The sequence below is a fragment of the Oryza sativa genome, chromosome 2, assembly GCF_034140825.1.
Source record: "Oryza sativa Japonica Group chromosome 2, ASM3414082v1".
NCBI lineage: Eukaryota > Viridiplantae > Streptophyta > Magnoliopsida > Poales > Poaceae > Oryza > Oryza sativa.
In genome coordinates this window covers 2008677-2024012 of record NC_089036.1, presented here as the reverse complement: position 1 = coordinate 2024012, position 15336 = coordinate 2008677, and the positions used below count along the sequence as shown (strand labels likewise).

The window sequence follows — 15336 nt, the reverse complement described above, 5'->3', positions numbered from 1 at the left end:
ATTTTCCTGGTTGGCGCCCGTGGTTTTTTCTCTCCTGTTTTGGGAGGGTTTTCCACGTTAAATCTCGTGTCTTTTGTGATTGATCTATTGTTTTTTATCGTTTGTTGCCTATCATTTCCTAACATTTCCGGCGACCACGTCCGCCTCGCACTCCTCGATGGTCCTCCCCGACCTCGCCGGCCCTAACGACCGTGGCTCTGGTTCTCAAGGCAGGCAGAGAATCGCTCCTCCTCCCTCTCCTAGAGCATTGGCGACGGCCGGGGAGAATGCGACGGTGGTAGCCATGGCAGACCAGACCACGAGGAATCGAAGAGAAGGACAGGAAGAACTGAAAACCTGACGAAAGTATTCACTTGTCATATAGGGATTTCGTCCCACGTTAATCGTTATGTCTCCCCTTTCATCAGATTTTAAATGAAGTTTTAAGCAGTTTTCAGAGTTGAGAGGCAATTTTTCACCATATTAGGAGTTGAGCTACCAAGATTTAAGGGCCTGTTCGGTACAGCTCTAACTCCTAAATTTAGCTTCAGCAGTTAGGTCTAGAGTGGAGTTGTGGTACATTTTGTGAGAGAGCTTCACCCAACTCCACTCCCTATTTCGGTGGAGCTGAAACTGTTTGGCTGAGCTCCAGCTCCAGGCCCTTAGTGTGTATATGTTAAGGGGTATTTCTGTCTTTTCACGTTGTATTCATCTCATATTAGCCCTAAGGGCCAACTCAATGGATCAACAGTTAAATCCCCAATTCACTCACTGATTTTGACAATATTCATAGAGGGGTATCTATCTACTGAAGGACGAAATCTTACAGTTAATCTTTCAAAAAATCACTAAATCTATCTGCGAGTGTAATTGGTGAAAAGTTCATTTCTCCAAGTAACCTTGCAGGATATCTAGGATAAACAAGTGAACACCAATTGCAACCTTGCAGAATGCTCGCAGCGTTCCAAGCATCACCATTACTCATACATTACCACGTGAGGGATCTGAGAAATCTTTCGCCGGTCTTCCCCACGACGGGATCGGCAACTCTTCTCCAGGATTTGGCAGCCAATTATGTCCAGATATTGAACTGATGGAGGCAGTTCAGGCAATGAAATCAGCAATGGGCAGTCAAAGAAGGCAAGAGTCTCCAAAGACGCGAGGTCTTTCATTGCTGAAATGGATTGGACTTTGCAGTTCATGAAACTCAGGCCGATGATTGATGAGAGATTTTGAATGCCCTCCAACGAGAAGTCTGGCTCTTGGCAACCCTCAATTGTCAGCAGCATCGGGGGCGCAAAGCCCTCTAGTTCAGACAAATCATGGAGCAGAGATGATGTCCTAACTCGGAGTGATCTCCAGTTCCCTTTGCATCCGGTAAAAGAATCAGCTCCAAGGTTTGGGAGCACCAACTGCACTTCTTGGAGTGACTCCAGAGCAGGTAACCCTACTAGGAAGCAAACATCCAGGCAATCACACAGCTTCAGGCATTTGAGAGAAGGCCATGCACCGACTTGTAGAACCGAGGGGGTTCTGCATTTGGATATCTCAAGGTTGACCAGAAATGGTAGATCATCATGCAGAAAACCATCATGGATCGTGCAGCCACGAACCGTGACCTCCTTCAGCTGGGAGGGAAGGATGCGGCGGTCCGAGAGCTCTAGTGAGGGACAGAAGCTTATTGCGAACTTCTCAAGTGAAGCAATGGCTCCCAAGCCAGCCACGGAGCAGAGAGACCGGCATGAAGTTATGCCCACCGATGAAAGCATGGACAAATTCTCCATAACCTGCTTTGACGGGAGTGCAGATAAGGTGGTGATATGCAACAGTGCCAGGTCTTTCAGAGAGGTGAGGCTTCGCAGGCATTCAGACAAGGCCTGATCTGTGATGTTGCAGCTTGATAGCTCGAGCCTCCGGAGCGTTAATGGCAGGACCAGTTGCGCAACATCACGGCGTCTGGCAGAAATTGTGCTTACTGGATACTGGAGCTCCTGGAAGCATGCCTGAAACTGCTCCAGTTCTGACCCATCCAGTCTTAGGATTTCAGTAAGTGTTTCCAGCTCGGTAGAGCTCGTCAGAGGCTGCAAAGCTTTCTCCCTGGCCGGGTTTACTCCATGTTCTTCTTCCTCCTTTGAAATGAAGCAGAGTGACGAGCATCCACCGAATTTTAAACTTGTGAGATTTTCTGGGAGAGGTGACAGCCTCTTGAGCCCTGTGAGATTCAGAAGAGCTAGACTACGGCAGCGGGCGAAGCATTGAAGATTGGATGGGAGGTTCTCTAGAAAGGTACAGTTCAAGAGCTCAAGAGACCTCAAACTTTGAGAGCAACCGCTTAACCACTTTGGGTATGAAGTGGATCTGTAACCTTCTATTGCAAGTTCATTCAGTCTTGAAGAAGGCTCAAGTCCCTCGAGTACCTCCAAGTCAACATTGTTGTTCTTGTATGTGTCATGGTTCCACACCAACCGCAATGCATCAAGATTGGCTTTTTCTTGGAGCTTTGCATCCTTTGCCGCATTCCTATTTTGCACATTCTCAAGATTCATGATATGGAGATGTCCTCGAAGTTTGGTCAGGCTGCCTAGCTGACCTATTTCATATCCCTTCTCTTTCTTCACTTGGAATTCTTTCATATCTTCAAGAGAAGTAAGCATCCCGACATTACATACGTCTTTCAAAGGGCCGTTGATGCGCCTCAAACTGATGAGATTGTTTGCTTTCTTTGGCAATGTTTTGGGCACCTTTTTGTTCATTTTGAGTACTAGCAAGTGGTATAGTTTGCACGAAGATTTTGGCAACTTGGAAATGGACGTCCTTTCCAGATTCAAGTATCTGAGATGCTTCAACTTGCCTATGTGCTTTGGTAGTGTGTAACTGCTGAAAAAGCAGAGGGACAGCACACGGAGTTTCTTCAGCTTCTTCAGCATTGGCTTGAGAAATTTGCCAATATCTGCTACAGGGTTGAAAAAGATCAGCGTGTGAAGCTGTTCAAGCTTGCAAATGCTTGCAGCATGCCTCTCAAGACTGGGGACAGAGATAGATATATGCCGGACAAATTGTGGTATTTCAGTATTTTCTTCAGTCTCTATCCTGTAGCCATCATCTATAGAAAGATTTTCTGCTAAATCATGAAAGAGGTCATGCATTCTATACCCAACATGACTGTCTTTCCCATGTGATTGCTTGCCGAAAAAACCAGATAACGACAGCTCGTAAAAGTACTGTCTGGTAATTCCCTCTGCTCTCTCCGAACGGCCATTAGAACTCACGAAGCCTTCTGCTTCCCAGAGTAAGATAATCTCATCAATGTGAAACATGTATCCTTTTGGGAATATACTGCAGTACAAGAAGCACCTTTGCACCTGTGGGTCAAGACGCTGGTAGCTCCACAGTAGATTTTCCATTATGTTCCCATCCAGTTGTTTGCTATCCCGTGCATGCTTCCAGATTTCAACATCTAACATTCTGCTCAACCGAGATGCTACAGCTTTTGCTTCAAGAGGGGACCGTCGGAGCTTCTTGGCAATATCATCTCCGATTCCTTGTAGTTCCTCTTCTAGTTCTTCGTTCCCTATCAGGACATGACCAAGGGAATAGTACCTGAAAAATGTTAGGAAATCATTCTCCTCTATGTCCTCTAAAGAAACTGTTTTCCTGCAGTTTAGAACTGAAGGAAGTTCTTTGGAACGACTAGAAACAAGAATCCTGATGCCCTTGTTAAATTCAGCCGAGATGAGTGGTGCCAGAAATTGTTCCCACTCACTATGGTGCCTTTGTTCAAACCAAACATCATCCAGTACAAGTAATAATTCCTTTTCCCTTTTTTCCAGGAGCAAATTCTTGAGTTTTCTTTGAAGAGTATCGAGATTTTGTATCTTAGGAGTTTCCTCAGTGGCCAGAGACTCAATAACCTCTGTCGTATGCTTGCGAATATCAAGCTTGTGTGACATACATACCCAAATAACATGGAAATTGTTCTGTACTCTATCATCAGAGCAGATATATTGCAAAAGAGTAGTTTTACCTGCGCCTCCAGCTCCAACAATTGCGATGCTACTGTAGCCTTTTATATTGGAATTTCCTCCTCCAACCATGGCAGGATCAAATAAGAGGTTGATTATAGAATCTCGATCTTTGTCACGTCCAAAAACCTTTTCCTCACGAAAGGTTGTTGTGTCTTGAATAACCCTGCTTCCTGCAGTGTCAGCACTCACTTGTGTTGCAACTGAAAGAACACCAAGGAAATTTTTTGCTTTTTCTAAAATGCTCTTGACCTCTTTCAAATGATTCAACATCTTAGTGTTGTGAGGGGATAAGCTAGATATATTACTGAGAACCCAAATAAAAGGATTTGAAATAGGACCCTGGCACTGACCATGTACAGAAAACACAGATAATTTCTTCTGTTTCATCCTGTGTTTGAGAAGATCGTACTCATGTTCATCAAGCAGGTCTTCAGCTTGAGACAGCTCTACCTTGAGTCTTTGCAGACATTTCTGCACTATGTTATTCACATGCTGAGGTTGGCTCTCGGCAGATGCAATGATCAGGTTGAGCTGGGGAAGGATGATGGTCTCCAGGTCTACCATCTCACGTGCCATGTCCACTCCAACGTAGCGAGATGCAAAACTGCTGAGATTGCCGATGATGGGCTGTGCTAGTCCTCGTAGCCCAGCGCTAGCTGCTGCTACAGCAATTGAGGACATCATCTTGGGAACCTTCACCTTGCTTGTATGTTTCTCTGAGGTCCTTGCTGTGTAGAGTAACAATGCATAAAACAACAAATGATGCTTTATAAAGTCCTAGAGATGCAAGAGATACGTATGAATAAACCAAAAGTCAAAGTGGGAAATCATTATGGTTGGTTTACTATGTGCTCTCGAATTACTATATGCAATGTTGCAGGCAGAGCAGTGCTGTGGGTCACTCTAGGCAGCTGATTAGTTCATACCATGGAAAAATAAGAGGTTAAGACTAACAGAAATGCTTTCAGAAGCATCAAATCTATTGCATTGTGTATTCACTTTCATTGTGATTTATCTTTATAATATGATGGTCAATTTCGTGTAAGATAGATGTCCATTACATTGCATAACAAAAGGGAATTGACACTAATGGTACAGAAGGTAAATAAGTAATGTCTCCAATCTTGAGCCGCTGACAAAACAGAAATCAGTACCAATCAGATACAAGTCAAAAGGAGAATAGAACCCAGCCGCTGACATCTCAAATGATATCAGCCATTATTCTATTTCTATCCAGTGCATTGCGTAACAAAATGGGTAATTGGGTATCAGTACTAATGGAATCTAAGTCAGCCGCTGGTATTTCAGAGTTCGCATCCAAATAAAATAAGACAAAATGCTCGTGTGTGTTATCAGCCATCATCGTGAAAGGTGTAGTAGCTCTTCTTTTTTTTTTTTCATCTCAATTCTTTTTTTAGAGGGATAAAAGCCCAAAGTCTATCAGCAATTTTTACCATGTGCAATCAACTCATCGGTGGCCACTTTGAATTGTTGTTAAACCATGGATTGTGTACTAAACTGTTGCATAGATGAACACAATGTGATTAATGCGGATTGTTTAGGAGGTTGTGTTACATATCAATCACCTATGGTTGCCAGTAAACTTCTCATATCGATCGACCGGAATAGGGTTAACTCACCTGTCCATTACGAAGACAGCAAGAGATTTCTCCCCCTTTGCGAATCCAATGCTTCTATGGGGGAGCATGCCAGGCCTGATCGATCTCCGGTGCCCGCGGCGTCGGGAACGGCAGCCGGGCGGCCACTCCGCGCTCGTCGGTGATCTTTTCCGGCCTTGGTCTGCACGGACGCCGCCGCGGCGTTCGGGCCACGGCCTTGGTTCTCGGGACGGGCATAGAAGTGCTCCTCCGAGTCCTCCCCTCCCCGGCCTCCTGCAGTGCAGGCGGCGGACAATTGGCGACACGGAGAAGGCGACGGTGGAAGCCATGGCAGAGAGAGCAGAGGAGATGGCTGGGCTGGGTGGCGGTGCTGAGTAGCGAGTTCTATCTCCGTCCCAAAATATAATTATTTTTGAATTTAGCATAGTTTTCGAAATGAAACTTTGACTAATAATATGTTTAAAAGTAAAAAGCTTTAAATAAAAAGAGTTGTATATTATGATACTGTGTTTAATGATGATTAATCTTTTCTATATTTTTGTTATTAAAAATATTTGACTTAACACTATTTTAAAAATGTTTATATTTCAGGACGGAGTAGCTGATTTGCCGTCCATTTTGTTCACAACCACGGCAACTCTATTTCAGAGTCGAGACTAAACCTGCATGATAAGTTGATAACCTGCATAAACAGCTGGCCAGTGACTGAAGATTAACAGCACAGCACATGTAAAATTCTGAGCGTCAAAGGTCAGAACCTGGTGTTATTTTTTTTTCTTCCCAGATCCTTTCCATGGACATATTGTGCATCGCAATCTGAATGTTTTGCATGGCATTGCAGGAAAGCATTAGAATCAATCAAGCAGAGCTAATCAAGAGCTCTGGAAGATAATGTCGGTACATTCGTCCATGTTCGTGTTAGGGATTACATACATTAACAACAATAGCAATTCTCTCCAAAAACTATTGCGTGTCCTGAGAAGAACTAGACAGCCCGCAAGGCGGCAAGCGACGTTGTGTTCTTGTTGGCTGCCAAGCCATCCGTGGATGATACAGTTCAGGTGATTTTAATCTGCACAAAGCTGGTAGTCTCATCTTTGCAGGAGGGGGCTAGGAAAAATCTGAGCCTTTGGATGCCCACCATTTGTTACTGCGAGAGCTACGCACGCGCTGAAACCATCTCTCCCAAGAAGCGTTCTCTGGACCAATGGTGCTGTAAAGATGAGAAAGATCATGGTTACACAAGTCCTTATGCAGTACGATCTTCAGATCTTGCAGGGTGAGGTACTAGAATGAGTAGCTAAACATCGCGACTTACACAGGAAGAAGCGGGTCGGATTTTCCCTCTGTACTTGTGATCACTCTGGCATGATCAAGAGGACAAAAGAATCACAAAACAGAGAAACGTTAGGTACAAGGGAAAACAAATGCTACACTCAGAATTTACTTACCCTTGGCATGCAGCAGATGCCGGTTCCATGGTTTCAAGCTCGTTCAGTTCATCCTGTGTCAAATGCACATATACTATACATCACAATAAATAAAAAAAAAAAACTAAAGCATGGCGACAATAAACCAAATGAAATCATAAGAAAAGTCCTCTCGATGAGTTAGTTAGGATTTTTAGCCTAATATTTCTAATAAACGTGGCTAAGTAAAAACAAAATACCAGTAGAAAATGTAAGTGAATTTCTCACTGTATAGTTTCAACTGATATGATGAAACAAGATGTTTTTGCGAACAGAAATGAGAAGAATAGTTGAACTGATTGTGCTCACAAATAATTACACGTAATCTGGTGAGTAATAGCACATATTCATTCCGATTACTAAATCCAGGACTTTAATTACCAATTCCAGGGCCTAGCACCAGAAGGACCGAATAGGATTTTATAGAGGTGGTTATACTATTAGGATTACGCTAAGCACACCAACCTTTAATACGAATGCAGCCTGGAGAGATTCTTGAAGAATCTTGCATTGCACAATAATCTATCCAACCTGTCTATGATGCAGAATATTAAGGGAAACTGAATTTTCTTCTTGCCAATGTATGTAGTTCTCTCTGCGCATAGCTTGTTTTCCACTAACTTAGAAAAAATACAGAGAATTAAACCCAAGAGAATAGAAGACTACTGTGGATCCCCTACCCCCCTAGGAGAAAAACAAGGTCCTCCTAGGAGAGAGAAGCTGAAAATCAGAGAACATAGTGGAAAATAACAAATACTTGTAATGGAGTAGATTCATCAAATTCAACCATTCAAATTATAAGCCTCAGTCAACAGTTCCCATCAAATGTTTCACTAACAAGCTCTAGAAAGCTACCATATAGAGGCAAGCAACATATGTGTGTTTCTGAGGGTCACAGGCCAGAAGAGCAAGTGAAGACAAGGGATGCAAGTACCTCAACTTGTCCACTGGTGCTGCTTTAGGATCTAAATCACTGAGGGGGTGGAACATTATGCGTAACACTTGCTGCACTTCAGAAAGTTGTGCAGAATCATATTTTCAGCACAGCTCAAGCTGTCCAGTAGGAGACATCTATATATGCATTGAGACCACCAGAATCCTGTTACTTGTGTTCTTGTCAATACCCCCTGAAAGCTCTCAAACTCGCAACCCGCTTAAACAAAAGTAGGCAGATTATGTGGCTTAATATGGGCAATGGTGGACATGTTTCATGGACAAAATGTAAAAAAAACAAATTAGGACAAACTCCTAATTTTAAAGCACTATAAGTCTAGTAGTCTGGGTGATTTGGTTCAACGCTTTCATAATTTTTCAATGTAAGAACAAAAGCTGTGGATAAAGGAAGAACTCTTTTGTTTCCCTTTGCATGTACTGATTGTACACATACATCAGTACATGCATACGCAACAGAAGAAGCCAAGAAGGCATTGATAGAACGGAAAAAAAAAACTTCGGTTTCTGGATTTTCTCAAGATCTAGATCGCGCCACAGCTTGAACTGCTGACTCGCTACACATCCACAGGCCACAGCACAGAGACAGTAAAGGCACACATACTAGTGCTTGATAAGCAATAAGCACACGGAGAATCAAGTTCATGGGAGATGAGAGGAAGAGGAGGGAGGGGGGTGGCGCTGACCTGCAGCGACTGGAGCTCCTGGTCGAGGCGGGCGATGGCGGCGGAGAGGCGGTGCTTCCCGACGTACCCCACGCTCCTCATCGCCGCCCCTCCCCCCACATCCGTCGGTCGCCGCCGCTGCTGCTGCTGCTGCTGACCGGAAACCGGCCTCGCCGCCCTCCGCTCCACCTCCTCCTCCTCCTCCGCGTCGTCCCGCAGATGATTCCGCCGCGGCGGCTGCTGCTCCTCCTCCCCGTTCGCCTCCCCCCTCATCTCCCCCTCACCACCACAACCACCACCTCCCACGGATCTAGCTACCTCCACCTCGCCGCTGCTGCTGCAGCTGCGGATGCGGATGCTGGGATCAAGTGGAGGTGGAGGAGGAAGAAGACGAAGACGAAGCGGGTGGAGGAGGAAGTCGTTGGTGGTGGTGGTTTCATTTCATTTCATAGCGAGGACGGCAGCGGCGAGAGGCGGGTGAAAATGTGAAAGGGAGAGAGAGGTTTGACTGGTCAACGGAGTTGGTCAATGGGGTCAGAGAGAGGCAGTAACCTGTGGCAGGGGTGGGGGGTGGGGCCCGGTGGCAGAGGGGCAGACTGCGGCGGAAAGCTGACCTGGCAGGGCGCATCTCTGGGTTTTTTCTTTCCTTTCCGTGTTTTATCTTTTGGTAACACTTGCCTGGCCGGCTGAGAGCAGTTCCAAAATCTCAGTATTTTTTCGACCAATCAGAAGGTTGGAGAAAGAATCTAACTAGTTCAAAATTCAGAATTTGATCAAAGATGTGGCTAAAAATAAAATCGTTTTCTCTCAACTTTAATCTTTTCTAAAGAAGTTCAAATATTTATATTTTAGAATGGATGGATGGAGTACTAATGAAGAGTGGTGTATAATGAAATACTTGGATGGCTTTTCATGTGGGTCCTTATAGTATAACATATCTCCATTCTGTTTTTTAAATAATATGTTAAATTTAAGGGATCCTTTGAATTGAAGGATTAAGAAAAAAAAAGGAATATAAAAGCATAGTATTTTCATACAAATGTAAATGCAAAATATAAGTCGTTTGAATATACCATAGGAAAAAACAAAAAAAAAAGATGAGAGAGATAGACTTGATATGGTTCAATCTTTTTCTATCTTTTTTTTCAAAGGGCTTCTTATCTGAGGTTCGGTAAGAAGGATTGAAAACACTTCTGTCACATAAATGGTAACGTATGGTTAATTAAATATTAGCTAAAAATACATTCAATCAACTTTTGTATAGATTTTTTTTACAAAACATGCACTATTTAGCACTTCGGGAAGCGTACGCGCAATATTTGAGGAAGTAGAAGTTGAAAAATTGTACTATAGAACACACCCTTAGAAACTTTTTCAATAGGATTAAAATCCTCTAAATTTTCGAGGTTTTTCTCATACAGATCAAAATGAGCCTAAACACGAGTTAGAGAAAGAAATATGAGTTGGCATGACAAAGGTGGTACCAGAGGGTGATACGTGAGTTGGCATGCCTAGCAAAGCCACTGCCAATGTTTCAACGATGGAGGTGTAAATTTAGACTCCCTTTGGCTTTGCTATGGAAACAAGAAAAAGAAACTTAAGTTGGTATGCCTAATAAAGTTTGACTTCAAAAAAATTTTAGGTTGAGTTTTACTTGTTTTGATAGCATTATTATCACAGAACTAGGCAACAAAAGTGACGAAGAACATCCCTTAATTAATCATAGAATTAAATTCTAAAATTCATACTCATAGCTTCTTGAGCGTGACAAAATTGAAGAAACGATACAAATGTACACAAATTGGGAGATATTCACTTCTTAGACAAATGCACTTTCCTCATGCTCATTACTTCTTCAAAGTTCTCAAAATTGCTATATAGGATGGGCCTAAGGCCGAGTTTAGTTACAAATTTTTTCTTCAAACTTCCAACTTTTTCATCACATTAAAACTTTCCTACATACACAAACTTCCAACTTTTCCGTCACATTGTTCTAATTTCAACCAAACTTTCAATTTTAGTGTGAACTAAACACACCCTAATTCATGCCCAATTGTTATGAAAATTCTACAAGTTTTACAGAGATGGGAAAGTAGTAGGACCATGGATTTTTTTTGTCAACAACTCCTTCACTTTTGTGCTGGAGACGGTCATCATGGCACAAGTGGACTCCACACGGTTTCTATGAGAAAAGGAAAACCTTTACAAGATGAATCATATACACATGGACAATAATCTGACCCAGAATGACATAAAATTTGATGGGTCACTGATCATTTGATCAATCAGGTGTTCTTCTCAAGAACAGAGAGAGCTGGTGCCAGGTAATTGTTCGCCTTGTCAGGCAAATGAGCCACCTGAAAACAATTCGACAGATCATTAGCAAAAGTGCAAAACACAGACAGATCAGAGAAGAAATTTTGCGAATTGCTGTACAAAGATGAATCTACTGAAGTTTCAGTTTTGGGGCTTACAAGTTCATACAACTCATCCCCTTGCTTTGAGACATGTTCATAGCACACCTACACAAATCAGGTTGGTGTCCTGGTTAGTCATTTCACTACCTGTTGCACAAATGGCCAGTTCACAATACAAGGTTTTTTTTTTCCTTACATCAAAGCTTTTGTTTCTTGCTGTTGAATCGTGCAATGCCTTGACACAGATATCTGCTACGTCGGCACAGCTGATACCCTGCATTTATATTTCAGTTGAAAAGCCTAATGGTTAGCATGTATACTAACATTGAACATGCAATTATATCAGGCATAATTGCACGCAGTGAATGCTATGTCACCTGAGAGATTCTGTTCCCTTGATCAAAGATCAGAGCACGCTGACCGCCAGGTTCTTCCTGGAATGAAGAAGGGATACTATGTTATACTATACTGTAGTATGGACTGAAGAAAGTATATTTGGGGCTTGGAAATAAGCATAATTTATACTCAAATTTCACACTCAATTCTATGATTAGTGATCAACTTGCATGCTTAAATCTTGGCTGCTTGCTTGATGAATATTTAGTTTCATCGGTTTGACACTAAGGTTTATGTAGCTACAGCTTGTACTGAAATTCAGCAGCAATATCAATATGCAATGCACTACATGAGAAACAACTGGTGCTGAAAATATACATTTAGGAAAAGAAAAAAAAAGACAATCCAATTCATTCAGATGTTGTACCTGCAGAGGACCTGGGCATACAATTGTATATCCGAGGCCGGATCTCCTCAGTGCATCCTCTCCAGCCTAGAGAGATAATAAACTGGTTAATGTTTGTATCAAGAGTGCATCAAGAACAGTTTGCATTTGATGTGTGGTTATGAGAAGTGATACCTTCTTTGCTTTGAGGACTTGTTCTCTTCTGTTAGGTTCGATTCCAGAGCCTGTGCATGAAACCAAAACAATGTCTGTTTCTTGACCAGTCTGCAAAAAACAAATGAAATTTCCGGTAAATATCTGCAACATTGGAAATTTAAATGGCAGATCAATTGATAGAATCAGGTGAATTACTTACAGGTAGAGCTTTTATAAATTCCATTATAAGCTGGAAATTTCTTGGGTCACTAGCTCCTTGAGACGAGTCACCAGGTCTCTGCACAAGGATTTTATTGGTAAACTAACAACTTCCAGAAGCATTGCCTATCTCCAATTGATTCAACAAATCATTTTGCACTGACCTGTTTTTTGGGTTCAAACCTTATGGTTAATGTGTGCACAAGAAAAGGGTCAAGAGGAGGGTCCTGTGGGTTCACTGGCCTGAAATCTGAGAACGGCACTCTCACCTGAACAGAACAAGAATATTTTCAGCATTTAGTTAACTGATCACTCCGATTAGCAATGCAGAAACAGGTAATTTAGTGAAGTGGGATCATCACTTGCCACTTACCCTGCAAAACCCTACTTTAGTGTTCATCCGAGCAAAATATTTCTTGCTCTGTGAGGTGTCAGCTAGTGGACCAGTCTCAAGGATGATAACATATGATCTTCCATTTCCACCCACGGATAGAAGTAAGCCGTCGTATCTTCAGGTAGAACATGGCAGCATAACAAAGAACAGATCATGTCATGATTTTGCAACATCAGGCAAACTTATTAAGAAAAAATAAACTGAAGAATCTTATCACACCTGTCTAGGGTGGAACCTAGTGGGAGCGAAAGCCGTTTCGACACTTCAACATATCCACCTCTTGTGAAAACAAACCCTAATCACAGAAAATTTTGATAAGAGAATTAAAAACAAATGAAAAATCATCAACTGAAGCAATATATCTGAATACTTTTTTAAAAAAGGCAATCTCACTATAGTGTACAATTCAGAGATCATGATGTAATAGCTTTCATATCAGGTGATACCTGAGAAAACAGCCTGTCCATTTTCAGATATTTCAAACGATGCATCGGTGCCTTCATCGAATCTAGAAGGATAAATATCCTGAAAGTATGATCCCTGATTCACTTCCCATCCTTGAAGAGATTTGGCAGATTTGAACTTGGCAATCGACAGTTTGCTCTTGCTGCTTTTACCAGCCCTTGACTGAGCCAACTGATTGTAGTAATCCTGAATTGCAAAGTAAATCACAGTTCAGTAAACATATCAGAAATCTAAATAAGATTGATTTGCATGTTTCTTCAAAGATTTTTCACAAGAACTACCTGGAAGGCCTTGGTGACATTCCTCACGCCTTGGTTATCAACTCTGTTGAGATCACCGGTAATCGTTGACCGTGCAGTTGCGCAGTAGATTACCTTGTTGCAGCCTGACACGGCAGCTTGAACTGAAGAAGCATCGCCAACATCACCAACCACAATGTCCACAGATCTTGGAAGCATGTCGATCACTTCTTGATCATTCCTTCTGACCAGAGCCTGTTTCAAAAAAAAAATAACATAGATAAATTGCAAGACGAATCTTTTGAGCCTAATTACGCCATAATTTGACAATGTGATGTTACCGTAAACATTTGCTAATGACGGATTAATTAGCCTTAATAAGATTATCTTGCAGTCTACAGATGGACTCTGTAATGTTTTGTTATTAGTCTACGTTTAATACTTCAAATATGTGTCAGTATACTTTAAAAGCTTTACCCCCAAAGATCTAAACACACCCTTGATCAAAATTTGTTGATTTGACATGAGAAAGCTTGACAAGAAAGAAGAGGTAAAAGTAAGTGACCTTGACGTTGTAGCCACGGAGCATGAGCTTGCGGACGACGATGCGGCCGATGCGGCTGGTGGCGCCGACGACGAGGACGGTGGTGTCCTGCGCGCCGGGGACGGCGAAGTCGCACATCGGGCCGCCGCCGCGGAAGAGGACGCCCTCCTGCTCCTCCTGCTCCGGCGACGCCACCGTCGACATCTGCCCGAGCCGCGAGAACTTGCGCCACACCTCGTCGAAGATCTGCCGGGACCGCCGCCCCAGCCCCACCGGGTTCACGATCACGTCGTCGAGCGCCACGCCGCCGCCGCCGCCGCCGTCGGGATGGGTAGGAGCAAGCAGCGCGGTGGAGGAGGAGCCACCGGGCTCGCCGCCGTCCTTCCTCGCCCGCCGCGCCCGGGAGGACGACTTGCCAGCCTTCGCCGTGGCCTCCGTGTCGAGCGCCGCCGCAACCCTCACCGTCGTCTTAGCACCGCCGCCGGCGGCGACGAAGCCGCAAGAGCCCTGGTGGTGCCTGCCGCCGGGAAGCGGAGCTCTGAGGAACGCGGATGAGGACGAGGAAGCCGCACAGCGCGACGACATGGCCGCCATTTCCGCGAGCTCGCGAATTCGAGGCGATCCGCGCGCGAGAGAGAGATTCTTGGCTGCTCGTGTGCGCTGCTTCACTGCTTATATATGGAAGAAAAGAAAATCTCGCGGCTGCTGGTGCTTGTGGATGTGGTTGTCAGAAGAGCAGGTGGGGCCCACGCTGCAGTGACTCATGGTACGATTTAAGAGTTGGAGAAAAATAATTTAAAGAAAATGTGGCGCGGAGGAGGAGAGGGTGACGTGGCGGCTTGTGGGCTTGGCGATCGGCGGCGCCGGCGACGTGGCTCCGCCGGATTCACCGCTCTCGCTGGTGGCTACGGACTCGTCGCTGGCTTGCCTGCGTACGTCCGCGTGACATTTTAACCTTTTTTTTTTTTTAATCAAACTTCTTTAAATTTAATTAAATTTAAAGAAAAATCCTTCAATATTCTCAACACCAAATAAATGTATTATTAGAATATATTCAATATTAGATTTAATGAACTAATTTAGTGTTATAAGAATTGATATTTTTTTTATAAATTTAGTTAAACTTATAGAGTTTTAACTTAGATAAAAGTTAAAGCGGATTATAATATATTCTAAGTTAAACTTTTTGAGTTCGACCAAATTTTTTAAAAAATAGCATTACTTACAATACAAACTTATTTTCATTACAATTAACTTTTAATACATTTTGATAATATGTTTATTTTATGTAGGAAATGTTGCTATATTCTTTTTATGAATTTAGTTAAACTTAAAATTTGATTAGAAAAAAGTCAAAGCAACTTATAATATGAAATATGAGAAGTAAATGACTTAAATTTAGGTGATCTTTAATTGTACTATCAACTATTGGGTGACAATGTGAGCCACGAAAAGGTTGTAGCCATATCTCTG

General features: G+C 43.0%; 3 protein-coding genes across 3 annotated transcripts; all 3 read right to left on the bottom strand.

Moving 5' to 3' along the window:
* Window positions 1-719: 719 nt before the first annotated feature.
* LOC133039965 (disease resistance protein) lies at window positions 720-5984 on the bottom strand. The gene is made up of 2 exons (NM_001425717.1): window positions 5645-5984; window positions 720-4732 (listed from the first exon to the last, which is right to left on the bottom strand). Exon 2 carries the CDS (start codon window positions 4686-4688, stop codon window positions 957-959), a length of 3732 nt encoding a protein of 1243 aa, NP_001412646.1. The 5' UTR covers window positions 4689-4732; window positions 5645-5984; the 3' UTR covers window positions 720-956.
* A 474-nt stretch (window positions 5985-6458) lies between these two features.
* On the bottom strand, window positions 6459-9128 carry LOC136355167 (guanine nucleotide-binding protein subunit gamma 2). Its single transcript, XM_066307426.1, has 4 exons — window positions 8730-9128; window positions 7075-7127; window positions 6942-6986; window positions 6459-6836 (listed from the first exon to the last, which is right to left on the bottom strand). Exons 1-4 carry the CDS (start codon window positions 8979-8981, stop codon window positions 6734-6736), a joined length of 453 nt encoding a protein of 150 aa, XP_066163523.1. The 5' UTR covers window positions 8982-9128; the 3' UTR covers window positions 6459-6733.
* Window positions 9129-10530: 1402 nt separating this feature from the next.
* On the bottom strand, window positions 10531-14508 carry LOC4328240 (uncharacterized). The gene is made up of 13 exons (NM_001425714.1): window positions 13885-14508; window positions 13362-13574; window positions 13062-13266; window positions 12835-12910; window positions 12595-12730; window positions 12386-12490; window positions 12223-12300; window positions 12042-12131; window positions 11889-11954; window positions 11503-11559; window positions 11322-11399; window positions 11183-11230; window positions 10531-11065 (listed from the first exon to the last, which is right to left on the bottom strand). Exons 1-13 carry the CDS (start codon window positions 14455-14457, stop codon window positions 10994-10996), a joined length of 1797 nt encoding a protein of 598 aa, NP_001412643.1. The 5' UTR covers window positions 14458-14508; the 3' UTR covers window positions 10531-10993.
* Window positions 14509-15336: the final 828 nt, after the last annotated feature.